This window comes from Paroedura picta, chromosome 9 (genome assembly GCF_049243985.1).
Source record: "Paroedura picta isolate Pp20150507F chromosome 9, Ppicta_v3.0, whole genome shotgun sequence".
NCBI classification, from domain to species: Eukaryota; Metazoa; Chordata; class Lepidosauria; order Squamata; family Gekkonidae; genus Paroedura; species Paroedura picta.
This window is the reverse complement of record NC_135377.1, coordinates 6,704,025-6,722,421: the sequence shown is the minus strand read 5'-3', so window position 1 is coordinate 6,722,421 and position 18,397 is coordinate 6,704,025. Positions and strand designations below refer to the sequence as shown.

At 47.1% G+C, this 18,397-nt stretch overlaps 1 protein-coding gene across 2 annotated transcripts in view; it reads left to right on the top strand.

The window, feature by feature from the left end:
* Positions 1-18,397, top strand: part of KHDRBS3 (KH RNA binding domain containing, signal transduction associated 3) — a 136,665-nt gene that overhangs the window by 97,629 nt on the left and 20,639 nt on the right. For both annotated transcript variants that reach the window (XR_013233966.1, XM_077351448.1), the window contains exon 7: positions 2,992-3,074. Coding sequence is in view for 1 of the 2 variants with exons in the window: in XM_077351448.1 (XP_077207563.1) it covers positions 2,992-3,074 (83 nt within the window). In the remaining variant the exon portion in view is untranslated. The remainder of the gene's footprint in view (positions 1-2,991; positions 3,075-18,397) is intronic.

The following is an 18,397-nucleotide window of genomic DNA, read 5'->3' as shown; positions in this document are numbered from 1 at the left end:
TACCCGCACTTCCGGACCCCTGTTGCCTTCACACCCTACATAGTTTGCCATTTGCTTTAAAACCACAACCTGCGAAGTGGCTGACGTCCGGGGTATATTCTGGAGGTTTATATGCTGGAACCAAAAAACGTGTTTTTGAAAAGCACCCAAATCTCTCAAGCTGTAACTCTCAGCAAGAATATTTTCAGCTTAGCGGAGGAATGCTGGAGCTTTTAAAAATAGGATTCTCCTTCCACTAGCGTAAAACAGGCTTCGGCAGACTTTTCTTATGTAATGTGGCAAACCGCTTTCCGTAAAAATTTCTTCCAAGGCATCAAAGGGATGAGTCTACCATGTGCATATAACTCTTCCCCCTTTCCCTGTGTACATAATATATACGTATATATAACATGATCGGACAGAACTCTCCGGGACAGCAAACGGCTTAGCATTTCGAGAACCAGTGGTGGGCCTAATTTTGCTGCAGGTTCAAATCTCCGACTTATTTAAAATTCAGAATGTATCCATTTATATGCAGAACTGGCCAAATTAGAATATATTTTCTGGGCTTGGAACCTCAAACACAGAAAACGTTAACATGAAGATGTCAAAACTAATTAAGGGCAAGCTTTAAAGGATTCTTGAGCGCCACTTGATGACTGCTATTTAAAGGGAGGCCGTGGGTTGTAAGAGAATTTGAGATTTAACACGTGGATATTGGTTGTTGTTGAACGACCATTTTGGACTTTGCATTATTTTATCTATTAAGGGTTAAGATTCTAGTGCTGGCCATAAGCTTTTATGAGACATGGTTCTGTTAAAAGCATAGCAGTGTTGCAATCATAGATTAACGATTCTATAATTGTGTGATGTAGATAAGAAAGGAAAGGGAGAAAGAAGAAAAAGATGCGTATGATAAAATACAACAAACAAGATGCATCTCCAGAGATCTCTCTCCAGCGCTGTAGACCGAATGATGTGACCCTGCTAGATATACATGGATCTTGATCCGACAATAAAAAGATCACTTTCTCAAAATCTGGGGCGCCAGAAGCCATCAGTGGTAACCTACTCAGAAATTTATTTCTGGGTTCCAAATAAAAATAGCATTTCAATGCTCTTCTATTTCAGCTCTTCTATTTCTCCTGTACCACACCCACGTAGACTGGTAACTCCTGCAGCCTGCCCTATTCTTCTGTCTGTTGAATATATAGATGTGCTAAATCAGGGGTAGTCAACCTGTGGTCCTCCAGATGTCCATGGACTACAATTCCCATGAGCCCCTGCCAGCAAATGCTGGCAGGGGCTCATGGGAATTGTAGGCCATGGACATCTGGAGGACCACAGGTTGACTACCCCTGTGCTAAATCATAGACTGCCCCACGCACCGAGAAACCCCTGGGCCATCTCTGCTGCTGTGAGGGGCAATTCGGAATTTCTCCGTCCCCAGACTCGGGAAACATCTATCATTTTACTAAACTTCAATTTAGAGGAGGGTGAGGGTAGAGTGTATACCATCTTCCACCTATACTCGTTTTTAAGGTCATGTGAATGAGATACTTGCTATGTTGGGGATTGTTGGTATAAACCATGCAGGACAGATTGCCTATAAGAGAATCAGAATAATGAATATTTCCTTTAAATCAGGTCTAAAAAGCTGTAGGTTAAAACAAACGGTAGAACAAGAAGCTAAAACAGGATTCCCCCGACGTGGTTCCTGTGAGCACCCTAGCACCCACCAGTATTTCCCTTGGTGCTCGCCGAGCTTCTCAGAAACTGTGTGGGGCCTTGTTAAGAGAGGAGCTTTTATTGGCTGCCCTCATTCAAATGGATGAATTGTCCGTGTGATCAGTAACAGCAGATGTTCCTGAACCATCGGGAGCTCTAGTGAGCTTCTAGGCTTTCCTTCTACTTATTCCCCCTTCTTTTCTTCTTTTCCCCACGGCCTTCACTTTGTTCCTTTATATTTCCCTTCTGCAATTCTTTCTCAAAACAAAGAGGAAGATATTGCATTTGGCTCCGCATTCTGCGGCAACCATCTTGCCTTTGGCTTCACCTCCTTTGGCAGCCATTTTGAAGTGGTGCTTAGCACTCCTTCTGAAATTTCCATAGGAGCCGACTGGATCAGGAACGCTGTGGGGCCACTGAGCCAAAAAAAACCCTTTAAGAAGTAAAATTGCTGTGGGTTGTGTAGGATATTGAAGTATTAAACTTGAGAGTAAGTATCTCTGTAGATAGGGAAAGGAGTAAGCGGGTAGCAGCTACTACTTTCTCTGGGTTCTTAGGTCTCGGCTGTTGGCCTGTGCTTTGTCCCCAAATGCAGGCATTACTAGAGTGAAAGATACGGTTGATACTGTCAACCGGGCATGCACACATGCAGACCCCTGGCTAATTATACTACAGTATTTGCTGGCGTATAAGACTACTTTCCCCCCCTGAAAAACATGCCTCCAGTTGGGGGGGGGGGGTCGTCTTATACGCCGGGTGCACTTCAGTTGGGATAGATATAGCTGCCCATAGTGGCCCATAGTACTGTATTTTGAGTGGAAATGTTGGGGGGTCGTCTTATACGCCCAGTCGTCTTATACGCCGGCAAATACCCACAAATACCCACTGAATTTTCCTTTTACTACCCAAAGAAGTCACGGCTTAGAATCTGACTAACAGCTCACTTTTTCTGGATCAAAGTAGCTATCAGGTGCTCAACTGAAGTCTTGAACATGTTGGGGGAAGTTTGAACACTTGTCTTGAGAACTTCCAGGCCAGAACACAAGCTGGGTCCAAAACTCATCTTTCGGTTGTGGGGCATGGAAGGGCTGCTATTGTAGAAACACTAGCCTAACTTTCCAGGATGGGCAGACTGTTAATTTTAGGCTCGACCTCAAGACTTGCCCTATATCTACCGCTTTGTGAGTGAATTCCAGAGGGAGAGTCTTGTTCTGACCCCAAAGAAGAAGTGTCTCAAATGTTCTGGGATAGCCATCTTCTTAATGCTGCCCTTTCCTCCCCCAGGATTATGACGATGGGTACGGCACTTCATACGACGAGCAGAGCTATGATTCCTACGACAACAGCTATAGTGCCTCAGCGCAAAGGTAAGGGAGAGTCCTTAATGCACATAGGATGACTGTAGATTCAAAGCTGATTGTCAAGGTCAAAGGTTTTGCTAGGCAGCTGCACTCTTGATGCCTCTGGCCTTGTTAACATGCGGAGGATCCATGCGTGGGTCAGAGCATCATGCCTTGATCACCTTGCGGGTCACATTCGCTTGTAGCAGTTCTTGTTCCTATCCCTGTTTGCTTCAGAAACCTGCGTCGTTCCGATGGTGTCATGTATCCCGGTTTGCGATTGTAGTCCGTCCAGCCCCTCCTAACCTATCTATGACTTCCTCTCACCAATTGCCCTTGATTAATTTGGAGATCATGTGAACAGATCACAGTTTCACATTCAAGGGTGAGGATGTGCAGGCAGAGGACTGATAGCCGATAGACCGTTTGTGACTTAATTTCAACAAACCATAATGGTCAAGGGGGGATATTTATTTATTTATTTGTATTCCATGGATTTTTAGCCCTCCACTCTCTAGGGACTCGTGGGGGGGGGTACCATATAACCCCCCACGCCAATAAAACACGATAAAACCCCATCCCATAACAAACAACAAAGCAAAGATAAAAGAGGATGAAACAAGATTGGCAGTGTAATTCCTCTCCCCATCCCCGCAGCCGTCCACTTCTGAGGAAGGCCCCCCATTGTTCCTTGCTCTGACCTCAACCAAAGCCCCTGTGGAATTCCCTTACTGGAATGTTTCACACTTGTATGGTGACAGATGGGGCAAACAGCAAATCTTGGGGTGGGAGCCTCTGATCACTGACAGAGTTTTATTTCTCCTATGTTTTTGTGAACTACAACTGAATTCCAGGGGATTGGTTGGCTGTTTTGGCAAAGAATTATCATATGGCTGTATTTGGATGAGTGACACAGTTTACTAATGTAACAGAATTAATTTTTGCTATATATTCTCACTGTCATGTAGGGAGTTCTTATTCCGAGGAAGAGTGCTTGCACTCGAAAGCTCACGCCTTGAGTAAATCTTTGTTGGTCTTAGTGGTGCTACAGGACTCTGATTTTATTGTGCTACTTCAGACCAATACGGCGACCCATTTGTATCTATCCCTGCGGAACTCTGATAGCTGTGTTTCACTTTGTCATGGTAGGCCTGTTGAAGAAGGAGCCAGCTTGCTTACTGTAGCTTTAGAGACAAGGATTAAGAGCAGTGGGATCAAGTGACGGAAAAGGCTTACATTTTACAAAGCTTTCTCTGGCGGTGAGGGCTCTTCGTAGATGGAATATGCTGCCTTGAAGGGTGGTGGAGTCTCCTTTGTTGGAAGTTTTTAGGCGGACATTGGATGGACAGCTATCAGAAGTGTGGAGGGTACCGGACTGGATGCCCCTTTGTGGTCTCTTCCAGCTCTGTGTGATTTTGATATCTGTTTAAAGTGCAGTAAATAAACATAAGGAAGGCCTAGTGTCAAAGAATTGAGGCTTTTGAACTCTGGTGCTGGAGAAGACTCTTGTGAGTCCCTTGGACTGCAAGGCGAACAAACCGGTCAGTCCTAGAGGAGATCAGCCCTGACTGCTCCTTAGAAGGCCAGATCCTGAAGATGAAACTGAAATACTTTGGCCACCCCATGAGAAGGAAGGACTCCCTGGAGAAGAGCCTAATGCTGGGAGCGATCGAGGGCAAAAGAAGAAGGGGACGACAGAGAATGAGGTGGCTGGATGGAGTCACTGAAGCAAAGGGACTCCGGGGAATGGTAGAGGACAGGAAGGCCTGGAGGATCATTGTCCATGGGGTCGCGATGGGTCGGACACGACTTCGCACATAGCAACAACAAATAAACATTTGCTAGCATCATCAACCTTGCACATTGTGTGGGTGTGTTAGTAGGTGAATATTAAATCACAAAGTGGTTTTTAACTGGCAATATTTTCAGAAATTTGTCATGGGTTTTCTCATGTAGATCATGGAACATGGAAGGATTTGTTCTTTTAGGTGGCTGATATTTTGATAATACATGCCTTTTCAGCTGTAGGGATCGACACATGTTATATGAGAGTGAACCACAGAGCCAGCATGATTTCAGATTTCCATGACATCGCTTGAGTGGGTCGTTCTCACTGGCACTAAACTACAGACCTAGAAAAAACAACGAATTGTTAGAAGAACTACTTAGAATCCTAGAGTTGGAAGGGGCCATACAGGCTATCTAGTCTAGCCCCCTGCTCAGTGCAGGTTCAGCCTAAAACATCCATAAGTATCTGTCTAGCCACTGCTTGACTAGTGAGGCGAAGCTCACCACCTCCCTGGGGCAGCCAATTCCATTGCTGAACTACTCGGACTGGGAGAAAATTTTCCAGATATCTAGCTGGTACCATTCTACATGTAGTTTAAACCCATTATTGTGGGTCCTGCCATCTCGGTTAGGACTTGCATCAAGTCTTTTTGGAATTATGCTGGCTTTAGTTGGTTGGTTCGCTTTGGAACGTGATGATGGTGAAGGAGAAATACACATTTTGTGCTGTCTTGTTTCAGCTAGGCCTCTAACGGTGCAAGATCCCATGGGCATGTTATTGTGCTTTGCCAGCATCCATCTTTAAATCAAGCCTAAAGCGAGAAAAATTAGGAGTTGCGAAACTGTGGCTCTCCAGATGTCCGTGGACTACAATTCCCATGGGTCCCCGCCATCACAATGCAGGCAGGGACTCATGAAAATTGTAGTCCATGGACATCTGAAGGGCCACAGCTTGTCCTCCCTATGGTAACTGCTGAACACTGAAGGGTAATGCTCAGTGGAAGTCAGCCACACCAAGCTGGCACCGTCTTAATGAGACAGTGAACAGTGAGAACAATAATATTGGTGCCTACGTTACTGAGTACTTGTCTAAGTTGCCCTCCAGTGATTTGGAACAAGCCGAGTGGTAGTCCAGGTGGTCCGAATTTGAATTTAAAGGCCGCGTGGTTCTGTAGGTGATTAGCAGGCTGTTTTTGTACGAGATGTTCATCAAACTATTCCTGAAATTACATTGGCAGGAACTGATGGAGTATTCCTCCCCCCCCCCCCCCCCCGCGAACAATTCTGACAATTCTGTAGCCATCAGAGTGTCAGACTAAGATCTGGGAGACACAGGTTCACGGTGATGTGATAGCCACCTTCAAGTACTTGAAGGGCTGTCACATAGAGAAAGGGTAGTCAACCTGTGGTCCTCCAGATGTTCATGGACTACAATCCCCATGAGCCCCTGCCAGCATTCGCTGGCAGGGGCTCATGGGAATTGTAGTCCATGGACATCTGGAGGACCACAGGTTGACTACCCCTGACATAGAGGATACAGCAGAGTTGTTTTCTGTTGCCCCAGAGGGTTGGACCAGAACCAATGGGATGAAATTAATTCAGAAGAATTTTCAGCCAAACATCCGGAAGAAGTTACTGACAGTCAGAGAACAATGTAAGCCCACTTTGGATCCCCCCTGGGGATCCAGATGAAATCAGTGACTGTTCAACCCCTCCCTGCTTTGCTTGCCTCCTTGGGTTTTGTGCCTGTGTTAATGCATGTGTTACATAAATGCCTTTATACCATCTTTGTTCACTTAACTCCCAGGATGGAGCACCAGTGAATTACATTATAATACCCATTGAGCTCTGCTCTGCACAGTAATCTTACTCAGATTTAGAGTCGCGAGAATCCAGGGCTTTTGAACGGCGCGGAACGTCAATGCTGGAGCAGTTCCGTCCCCGGATCCCTCCGATTAGAACCTAATGGAAGGAGAGGATTTTTAAGAAGGGCTTTATTCCTGAAGATCTGCAAACTGCCGTTTAGGCACATTCTGCGAAGACCAATTGTGCTGAAAACACGAAATCTGTTTAAAAAACATTACATTACGGGAAATTAGGCCAACAGCCCCTGGGCCTGGAGGGCTTCCGCCGCTCAAGCGTTTGCCGAGGCGATAGCGGGGGCCAACGCAAACCACCGCTAATAAATCAATTGTCGGTCGGCTCCCTATTTAATGTTCTCCAGAATACATAAGATTTATCACAGTGGAATTGTGGGATAATGGTAAGAGTATGGAAACAAAGTCCGCCGGGGAGATGTACTACATCATTTGGATTTAATGCTGCCATCTGCTTAATAGCACCACGATGACTACAGAGGTACTTATGATCAACCATTCATAGCAGTGACAGATGCTGCGGAGAGTTAACACGGCAGAGAATGAGGTTTGTTACTAAAATTCAGATTATGTGACAAGGTTGCTGGAATGGATTTGGGGGGGGGGGGCGCTGTAGTTTGGTACCTGCCCAGTGACACCCCTTTTCATTGGACTGCAGCCAGCTCCCGCTTGGATCAAAACTGGCTCAGAGGAGAGGCAAACGAAATTCGCCGAATGTTCGGCTTCGTTGTGGGTTAGTTCTTGTGAGCCGTGTGCAGGATGGCTGCGTGGGCGGAGAGAGTGTAGGCTGCTTTAGACTTCGTCTGTACTTTACGCCGATCTTGCACTGAGTAGGGGGTTGGACTAGATGGCCTGGATGGCCCCTGCCAACTCTATGACTTTGAGAGAACCGTTCTTTGGTCTTCTAGTTGCTTCTGTGAATTTTAGTACAGTAGGGTTTCCATACAGGCGTGAAGATTGAGATCGTGAGTGTGTTGTGTGTACGCACATGTGTGTTTAAAGTGTGGTCAAGTGGCAGCCAACTTGTGGTGGCCTCTCATGGACCTTTGAAACCATGAGACCACCAGAGGTGGTTTTCCATTGCCTGTCTCTGCCTAGTGATCCAGGACATCCGTGGTGGTCTCCTACCTTAATAATAACCAGAACGGATCTTGCTTAACCTCTGAGATCTGGTGAGATCAAGCTAGCCTGGGCCGTCCAAGCAAGATCAATTAGAGTAAGTTTACTATGGTGTCTAAAGATGTCTGGAACCAAGGGAGATGACGTTTCCCATGGTTTCTAACACCCCGAAATATTGCAATAAAGATATATTGCTACTCTCTAGCCCTTTTACAGAGCTCTGTTGAGCAGGCCAGGGTCCGGTCTGTGGGCAGCCTAATCACATTAAGTCCCCCTGGGGCATTGGAAGCTTCCTTAAATCCAGTTTCTGTCCCATGCATAACCTTTACTTCCAGACTTCACTGCATCACTACAATTAAGATTACTCTGTGAACAGCTCTTCTCCTTTTCCGATTGCTATGTTTTTAGGGCTGTAACAGTGATGCTCTGAGAATTGTTGTTGTTGTTAGATGCGAAGTCGTGTCTGACCCATCACGACCCCATGGACAATATTCCTCCAGGCCTTCCTGTCCTCTACCATTCCCTGGAGTCCATTTAAGTTTGCACCTACTGCTTCAGTGACTCCATCCAGCCACCTCATTCTCTGTCGTCCCCTTCTTCTTTTGCCCTCGATCGCTCCCAGCATTAGGCTCTTCTCCAGGGAGTCCTTCCTTCTCATGAGGTGGCCAAAGTATTTGAGTTTCATCTTCAGGATCTGGCCTTCTAAAGAGCAGTCAGGGCTGATCTCCTCTAGGACTGACCTGTTTGTTCGCCTTGCAGTCCAAGGGACTCGCAAGAGTCTTCTCCAGCACCAGAGTTCAAAAGCCTCAATTCTTTGACGCTCGGCCTTCCTTATGGTCCAACTTTCACAGCCATACATTGCAACTGGGAAGACCCATGGCCTTGACTCTGAGAATACAGTACCATTATGTAAAATGCTCATGTTTATTCATACATTTATTCAAGCCTTTCTCAACTTTTTTTACCACTGAGAAACCCCTGAAACATTCTTCAGAAGGGGTATGATTGTGCAGGATATGACTGAGAAGCATAGCCCATCTGGGGGCCTTCCCCGTCCCACCCCTTCCAGGCCCATCATTGGCCATTTTTTGTGGGGGGGGGGGGTGAGTCCACATGGCCATATATGTCATGTCATCCAATAAATGTTTAGTTTAGTTTAAACATATATAAAAAATTACCTCCCACCTGTTTGGGAAACGTTTCCAGGGCTATCAAGAGAGCCCACAATTTCATGAAACCCTGGTTGAAAAAGCCTGCTTATACCATCCATTTATCTCCAGTAGATACCCAAAGTAGCCTACAACAGTGGTCCCCAACCTTTTCATCACCGGGCACTGGTCAACACTTGACAATTTTACTGAGACCCGGGGGGGGGGGTGGTAGTGTTTTGCCGAGGGACGTCGCCACCGCCACCTGAGCCCCTGCTCCACTTGCTTTCCTGCCGGTACCCCTGACTTCCCGCCGCCCACTAGGAGGCGCTGCCAGCAGCAGCTGCGCAGTGACATGCCGAGGAGGAGCCCCAGCCACGGCGGCCGCTGGAGAACACCAAAGGTGAGCTGGCAGCAGAGTGGCAGGGCAACCCCCGAGGCAGCAGCCGGGGAGGAGGATGAGGAGGAGCCGTGGCCCGGTACCAACTGATCCATGGACCGGGACCGGTCCACAGACCGGGAGTTGGTGACCACTAGCCTACAATGTTGGCCCCCCATCCATTTTATCTCCACGCTATCCCTGTGAGGTCGGCAAGATAGAGTGCCAGCCAGCAGGGTTCGATGGTAAAATGGGGATTGATACCTTCTTTTCCCGGGCCCTAACCTGGCATTCTGCCAAGATAAAGTGGGGGTGGTAAGCCTTTTTGTGAACATAGAACCCATTTGAGAAACAGGCTTTTGCTCTTCTCGTTAAAATGCCACATAATAAGCAAACGCCTGGCTAGAAGCTCCTGAGCTGGTATCAGCAGAGGGCAAAATTAAACACACGAGACAAATAGAGGGCAACTCTTGCATAAAGCAAGAAGCACATTGTAGGTGGGAATGATTTCACAGCAAGAGGCTGAGATCACCAGAACAGTGGTCCGTGCCCCCCTCGTGGTTATGAGTCACAGTCTTCTGGAGAGGCGAGCCAGTAAAATGCTTTAGACTTTCTTTTTTTTTACTTTTAATTATTTATTTATGTATTTGCTTCGCCTTTTAAAGAGTGTGCTTCAATTAGAACATTCGAGTTCGGAGACGCTGTTTGCAGGCAGATGTTCAGAAGCGGCGGCGTTGAGATTTAAAAGTTGCACTAAAATTTAATGGCAGACATTGCGTCCCCAGTGCTCTGAATTCTATTTAAGTCAGCTGAGTGTCTTCAAGGCACGTGCAAATGCGCATTCGAAGTCTGCAGCCTTGCTCTGAGTTATTAGCCCCGTCGAGCTTCAAACAGGGCTTCATACCTCAAAACGGGAAGTGCTGGTGCCCGAACGGTTCTAGGGATATGGTGCTTCCAGTTATGAATGGCCGGCCCTCCATCGGAGGACATGAAGGGAGGCGGTGGGCTCCGTGAGAAGGGCTTAGGAAGGTGTCTCTTACTGAAGCTGAATACATGCTCAGCTTAGACTGACTTCAGTAGAGCACATGTCTGCTGCAGCATCATGTGGCCCACTAATGCTTCTTGGACATCATGTTGTTGCAGATACTTAGGTCACCAGAGCAAGTTGCAACAATCCTAATTATATTACTTATTAGATAGTTGTCTCAGAATCATAGAATCGTAGAGTTGGAAGGGGCCATGCAGGCCATCTAGTCCAACCCCCTGCTCAACGCAGGATCAGCCCTAAGCATCCTAAAGCAGGGGTAGTCAACCTGTGGTCCTCCAGATGTCCATGGACTAGAATTCCCATGAGCCCCTGCCAGCGTTTGCTGGCAGGGGCTCATGGGAATTGTAGTCTATGGACATCTGGAGGACCACAGGTAGACTACCCCTGTCCTAAAGCATCCAAGAAAAGTGTGTATCCAACCTTTGCTTGAAGACTGCCAGTGAGGGGGAGCTCACCACCTCCTTAGGCAGCCTATTCCACTGCTGAACTACTCTGACTGTGAAAAACTTTTTCCTGATATCTAGCCTATATCGTTGTATTGATTGGATTAAATTTTACCAGGTCAGCAACATGCGCTCATGGCGCCCTTTAACATCTTTTTTTCTGACATCTTTTCTAACATTTTCCCTAGAAAGTGGGAACAGATAGGTGGAACTTTTGCTGAGCAGTGTCTGATTCTCCGTTGGAGAGCCAGCTTGGTGTAGTGGTTAAGAGCGGCATCTTCTAATCTGGAGAAGCCAGGTTTGATTCCTCGCTCCTCCACATGCACCCAGCTGGATGACCTTGGGCCAGTCACAGTCCTGTTAGAGCTGTTCTCCCAGAACAGTCCTAACATAATCACTTTCTCCATTGAGTTGGATCGCATGATGTGGCCAAAGTAAGAGTCTCGTGATTTTGCCTTCCAGTGATAGACCCGTCTTTATGCGCTCTCGTATTTCCTCGTTTGTGACTTTTGCTGCCCGTGGACTCTGCAGAAGCCTCCTCCAGCGTCAAAGTTTAAACTAATCATCTCCCCTCCTGTCCGATTTCTTCATCGTTCAACTTTCACAGCCGTAAGTGGCTATCGGAAATATGATAGATTGAATTAATCCACATTTGATAATCAAGCTTACGTCCTTCCTTTAGTTAACTGGTGTTAGTGGCTCTGACACCCAGTAATGGGTTTAAACTTCAAGTACAACGATATAGGCTAGATATCAGGAAAAAAATTTTCACAATCAGAGTAGTTCAGCAGTGGAATAGGCTGCCTAAGGAGGTGGTGAGCTCCCCCTCACTGGCAGTCTTCAAGCAAAGGTTGGATACACACTTTTCGTGGATGCTTTAGGATGCTTAGGGCTGATCCTGCGTTGAGCAGGGGGTTGGGCTAGATGGCCTGTGTGACCCCTTCCAACTCTATGATTCTATGAAATGTGTTCTAGGTGTTTTTGCCATTAGAGAATCAGGCATATCTGGACTCTGGGTGGGAGCTTGGCCAAGTGCTGGAGCATCCACTTTGAATGCAGAAGGTCCCAGATTCCATCTCCAGCTGAATAAGGGTGATCCGGGAAGTCTTTGACTGAGACCCTCGGGGGTCACTGCCAGTCTGAGTAGATGGTACTGCCCTTGACAGATGAATGGTTTGTCTCGTTAAGACAACTTAGTATGTTTGTACGCAGCCATATGTTTCTAATGTGGACATAACCTTTTCAAGTGGGATTGGAACTGACAGGCAGCATAGAAGGGAACACCAGCCTGGCATCAGGTGTCGTGCGCATACCTGTGTGGTGGAAATCAGGGTGCCATTAGCCATCAGTCACATTGAATCAGGGCTGATTTTGGCATTTTAGACATCCATGATTGCACCTGGAAAGCCCTTCTCCTGTAGCTAGGGTTGCCAGCTCTGGGTTGGGAAATATCTGGAGAATTGGGGGATAGAGCTTGGAGTGGGCGGGATTTCGGGTGGGGGAGGGACCTCAGTGGAGTCCACCTTCCCAAGCAGCCATTTTCTCTGCATCAACCGATCCCTGTCACCTGGAGATGAGCTATAATTCTAGGGGGTCCTCAGGTCTCACCTGGGGACTGGCATCCCTACCTGTGGCCCATCTACAGAGTGGGGAGTTAAATAAGTGAATGGTGAACACGTTTGAAATGGACAACCAAAGAGGGAAGAAAATATTCCAACTTACGCATACAAACTAGGACCTTTAGAGCAGGGGTAGTCATACTGCGGCCCTCCAGATGTCTATGGACTACAATTCCCAGGAGCCCCTGCCAGCAAATGCTGGCAGGGGCTCCTGGGAATTGTAGTCCATGGACATCTGGAGGGCCGCAGTTTGACTACCCCTGCTTTAGAGGTTGAGCAACAGAATATACTTAATGCTAAAATGCAAATATTTATTGCTGTTCATATGCACATTAAAAAATGTTTTAAAACATTTCAAAATATATCTTTCAAACGTTTCAAAATATATCTTTCTAGGAGCCTCCCATGCAAAATACTTATTTTCCAAATGTCCACCCTTCTTATTACCCTCTCCTAGCCTGAGTGTATTCTCATGTGTCTTGTATGATGTAGTTCAGCCCTTTTCAACTTTTTTACCATTGAAGAACCCCTGAAACATTCTTCAGGCTTTGAGAAACCCCAGAAGTGGCACATTTGTGTATAATGTGGTTGGGAAGCAGAGCTGTGGACACGCCCACCTGGGGCCCCTCCCCTCCCCATCCCCTCTAGGCCCATCATTGGCCATTTTGTGAGTTGGGGCCCAGGTCAACATGACCAAAAATATATTTAAAATGAATTGACTCCCATCCATTCGGGAAACCCTTCCAGGTCTGTCAGGAGACCCCTGGGTTTCACGAAACCCCAGTTAAGAGAGCCTGATCATAGTTGCTAAACCTTCTAATGTTCCTAGTTCGAAACCATTTGAAGGCCATCAACTTATTGGCTGTACAGATTACATTAATGAGCTGAGCTCAATTATTGGATCCAAGTCTAGTGATACCTTGGAAACTGACAAGATTTTCAGGTTATAAGCTTGCAGGAGTCAAAGCTTTCTTTTGGGTGTCTGACAAAGGAAGCTTCAAGTGATGAAAGCTCATACCATGAAACTCCTGTTGGACTCTCAGATCGTTACTGGACCTGAATCTAGTGTTCTATGGCAGACCAAAATGGCTCCTGTGGCCCTTTCTTACATGCTCAGGGAAACACTAATCACCATTTTGGGGTTGGGGGATGGATTTCCTCCAGGCCAGACTGTCCAGGGATTCTGCTGTTTTGGGGAGGAGGGAATCACCTGGGGAAGGAATGGGGGTTACTAGATGACCATGTAAGTCCCTTCCAACTCTGATTCTATGACTACCTTCTGAAATGATGTATCTTAATCCAATAGCACCTTTAATACCAATAAAGATTTATTCAAGGCGTGAGTTACACACTTGAAAGCTCCCTCCTTGAATATATCTTTGTTGGCCTTAAAGTTGCTCTTGGACTCTATTTGTGTTGTGCTACTTCAGACCAACACGTTGACCCACTTGGATGTATTTTAATAGTAAACCTTCCCACTCAAGACACATTCCACTGGCAGCCTTCAAGCAGCGGCTGGACAGATACTTATCAAGGATGCATGAGGCAGATCTTGCATTGAGCAGAGGGTTGGACTAGATGGCCTGGATGGCCCCCGTCCAACTCTTTGATTCCAAACAGACTTTTCAAAGTCCTATCTGGTTATACGTGGTTTCCATACGTGGTCGGTTCAGACTGGAAGAGGACAGAAGCTGACCCGTGCAGAATGCTTCACCAGCGTCTCCGTTGGTCTTTTAGCATTGAGAATTAAACATAGGTTTAAGTTGCGCTGCGTGGGAGCCGTCCCCCTTGACCTCCAGCTGGACAGTGGGGGAAGCCGACAGCAATGTGCTGGCGCCTCTGCCTGCAGTGGAGCCGAAGGAATTTATTCAGAGCATGTCTTGCGAGCGGAGACACGGACACGGCTTGAGAATATACTGCTCGACACTAAATTATCCGTTGTCTTTTACCAGGGAAGTAAGTAATGGCGGTAAGAACAGGCCTTAATGAGCCATCTGCCTTCTCTGTCCTTTTGAAAACACGCCCGCTCCCGATAAAGCAGTGCTATATTAAAAGTAAAATATGCGCTTCGGCTTTCTCGGTTCCACGTGGCAGATGCCACGCCGTGGAAACAGCTGAAAAGATGGAAGGCCTTCTTCAGCATTAGTCACAAAGAAGTGTGCTAGATTTAGGGGTGGGGTGGGGAGGGTTTGCTGTGTGTTTTGTTTTTGTGACTGTAGGAGGCCCCGGGAAGCATTGCCTGTTTCTCTCGTCCTCCCTGGGAGCAGCACAAAGTAGGGTTGTGTGCAGCGGCATCCGAATCAACCGTTCCAGGCCAATGCGCCGGTTTTAATGGGTTTTTTGGTTTTATAGGGTTTTACTGTGAAGGACGGTTGTTACCTGCCACAAGCCACTATGTGGGAGTGGCGGGATACAAATGGAATTAATGAATTAATTTTAACTGTACCTTGTTTAGACACCGTCCCCCGACCACCCTTGTTGGGGCCGAAAGCAGCTTGCATTATTTTCCTCTCCTCCATTTTTATCTTCAGTCACGACGGCTCCGTGAGGTTGGTCAGGCTCAGCGTGTGCATCCGACCCAATGCCACCCAGCAAGCTTCCATGGTCAAATGGAGATTTGAACCCAAGCCCTAGACCAGGGGTAGTCAAACTGTGGCCCTCCAGATGTCCATGGACTACAATTCCCAGGAGCCCCTTCACATTTGCTGGCAGGGGCTCCTGGGAATTGTAGTCCATGGACATCTGGAGGGCCGCAGTTTGACTACCCCTGCCCTAGACCGATGCATTAAATCATGTGAACGATCACACCGTGTATCCACTCTGTTCATTTTGTCATGCATTGGGTCTCATTCAGCTGTCAGGCCTACCGGGCACTTTGGACTCACACGTTTAAGTCTGCTTTTGCTCGATCTTTAGAGCTCTCCAAAAGTCTATCGGGTGTTACGCTAAAACAATCAGGGTTAGAATGGATAATCCACAGGATTATCCCGTGTAGAACTAATAGTGTTTTGTAACAGCAGAGGAGAAAGTGGTGTGCTATTCTCTTAAGAGGAAAGTCAGGAGGCCAAAAGTGAACACACTGTAAGGCAGGGGTCGTCAACCTGTGGTCCTCCAGGTGTTCATGGACTACAGTTCCCATGAGCCCCATGGGGGCTCATGGGAATTGTAGTCCATGAACATCTGGAGGACCACAGGTTGACTACCCCTGCTGTAAGGGGTTACCCTAATCTCATTGTCTCTGTTGTCATACCAGGGTTCCCTCCCTTTCCCACCCCTACAGGCCCATCATTGGCCATTTGGGAGAGGGGGCAGGTCAACACGACCGTATATGGTCCTGTCACCTGATAGATATTTATAAATTTGTTGTTAATTACATTTTACCTCCAACATTTAACCTAGTTTGTTTCTCGGTGTCCACTGGCTAAACTTCATTAGACCGTTCTGTTTCTGCTACACCGGACGCTAGGAGCCAGGGTTCTGGAAGATCTCCCTTGCTCCACACAAGCGATCTTGTTAAGCACTGCACGGAGTCCCTCACAAAGGTCGAGCAACCAGCAGATCCAGAACAGCTAAACCGCGAGAACATTTGACCCCCAGAAGCTTTTCCTCGGTGTGACAGTCTGGCATTGCCTTTGCTTCCTTAAAGCTGAGAGATTAGCGGTTGTTTCTCTGAAGAACCTGGCCGTCCTTGTTTGGTAATCTTGTCGTCCTCTCTTTCTCTTTCCTAGCAGCAGGGCAGCACTAGAAAAAAATCCTGATTTTTTTTCTCTGTGTAGTGGCAAGTGATGGGTAGTTTTGACCAAGCTTGGAAGAGCCTAAGAATTTGAACGGCGTGGCAGAGGGGAAGGGTATTTATTTTCCCCTTAAGTTTGGAAATCATTCTGAATTGCCGACCCCTGAGCCCTTTTGTGAAGGGTGTAGAGGAGAGCGACGAGAATGATTCGGGGCCTGGGGACCAAGCCCTATAGAATCATAGAGTTGGAAGGGGCCATTCAGGCCATCTAGTCCAACCCCCTGTGAGGATAGGCTGTGAGGGACTTGGGAGTGTTCAGCTTGGAGAAGAGGAGGTTGTAAGGGGACACAATGGGCTTCTTTAAGTATTTGAAAGGTTGTCCCTTGGAGGAGGGCAGGGAGCAGTTCCTGTTGAAGGGAGAGGATTTGCAGTAATGGGTGTAAACTTCAAGTACAACGATATAGGCTAGGTATCAGGAAAATAATTTTCACCATCAGAGTAGTTCAGCAGTGGAATAGGCTGCCTAGGGAGGTGGTGAGCTCTCCATCATTGGTGGTCTTCAAGAAAAGGTTGGATACACACTTTTCTTGTATGCTTTAGGATGCTTTGGGCTGATCCTGCATTGAGCAGGGGGCTGGACTAGATAGCTGTTATGACCCCTTTGAACGTCATGATTCTATTCTTTCTTATTTTTTTTGTTATTATTAAATGTATAGACCTCCCCTCTCTGCGAACAGGAGGGGGGGAAGCATACAAGTGTGTTCACCTATCGTTACATGAACTTTCCCCTAGGGCCTGGGAAGACTACCATGCCAGGGAAGGAAGGAGAGAAAGAGAGAGAACAAGGGGCCAACTCCTTACTGCCATCACTACTACAGCTCCTGCCAGATTGGGAGGGGGGGAACCAGATCTTCCATTGAGAGGATCTCAGAGTCTCAGATTAATAAGGGAAACGACGAAAGAACTGAACATGGCTCAGGTTCTGAGCCTGGGAATTCCTTTTGCCTGATCTCTGACAATGAATTGCCTCAGTTTTCTTTTGAAAATGCCATTCTTTGTGCCCTGATGGCAAGAGGATGCACGGACATCCACCCATTAGGTCAGGGGAAGTCAAACTGCGGCCCTCCAGATGTCCATGGACTACAAGTCCCATGAGCCCCTGCCAGCATTCGCTGGCAGGGGCTCATGGGACTTGTAGTCCACGGACATCTGGAGGGCCGCAGTTTGACTACCCCGTGTTAGGTTCACGTTCTGCTTAACAGTTGCAAGCAGGGAGCCGTTGTTTCATCAGTCGGCTCTGAACGTTACTTTCGATGTGCTCAGATATCGCTGAGCAGTTCGCACCACTTCGTGCATTCATGGTTTCCCAGTGGAAGTCCTACCCTCCCTCTCCATTCAAGCAAACACACCTGCTATTGTTCTTCAGAAGGGATTTGTGTTTGGCTGTCTGCGAGCTAGAAAAACATCCGAAAAATACCTTCCTCATTGGTGTTTTCCGGGTATTCTTTCTGCCGGACTTAAATTTGGGTATTTTTAAGGCTATCTGAAATGGCCAAGCTTGAACGTATTCGGGATTTTTCAATCCGCCAGATAGTTGAAGTTAAAAGGGATTGCAGTCTCTTTAAACACCTTCCAGGTGAACTTGCTGATTGGAGTTTTTTAAAGAAGGGGTAGTCAACCTGTGGTCTTCCAGATGTCCATGGACTACAATTCTCATGAGCCCCTGCCGGCATTTGCTGGCAGGGGCTCATGGGAATTGTAGTCCATGGACATCTGGAGGACCACAGGTTGACTACCCCTGGTCTAAAGGGACTGTGAGATCTTTAACTGTCTTATAAGTTCACTCATGGCTTGGAGAAAGTACGTAAAGGAACCATGAATTTTACTTTCTTGCACATGCCTAATCGGCAGTAGAGGAAGTAGATTCAAGTCCAGTGATATCTTGCAGGCCCACAAGATTTCCCAGGGTACAAGTGCTGAAGAATTACTGCAGACAACAGCTAGATATGTAGACAGTTAGGTCTCCTCTCCTCTTTCTCTGTATAGCTGTTTCTCCTTGGAATAAAAACTATTCAATACTTAAAAAAAAAGAATCAATCTTGACCCCCGCTTGGTGGGATGAGCTCCTGGAACACCTGCGGGGGCTCTTCAAAAGTCAGCCCAGTTTCAAAGAGTCTGCAAGACAGAGCTCTTCCG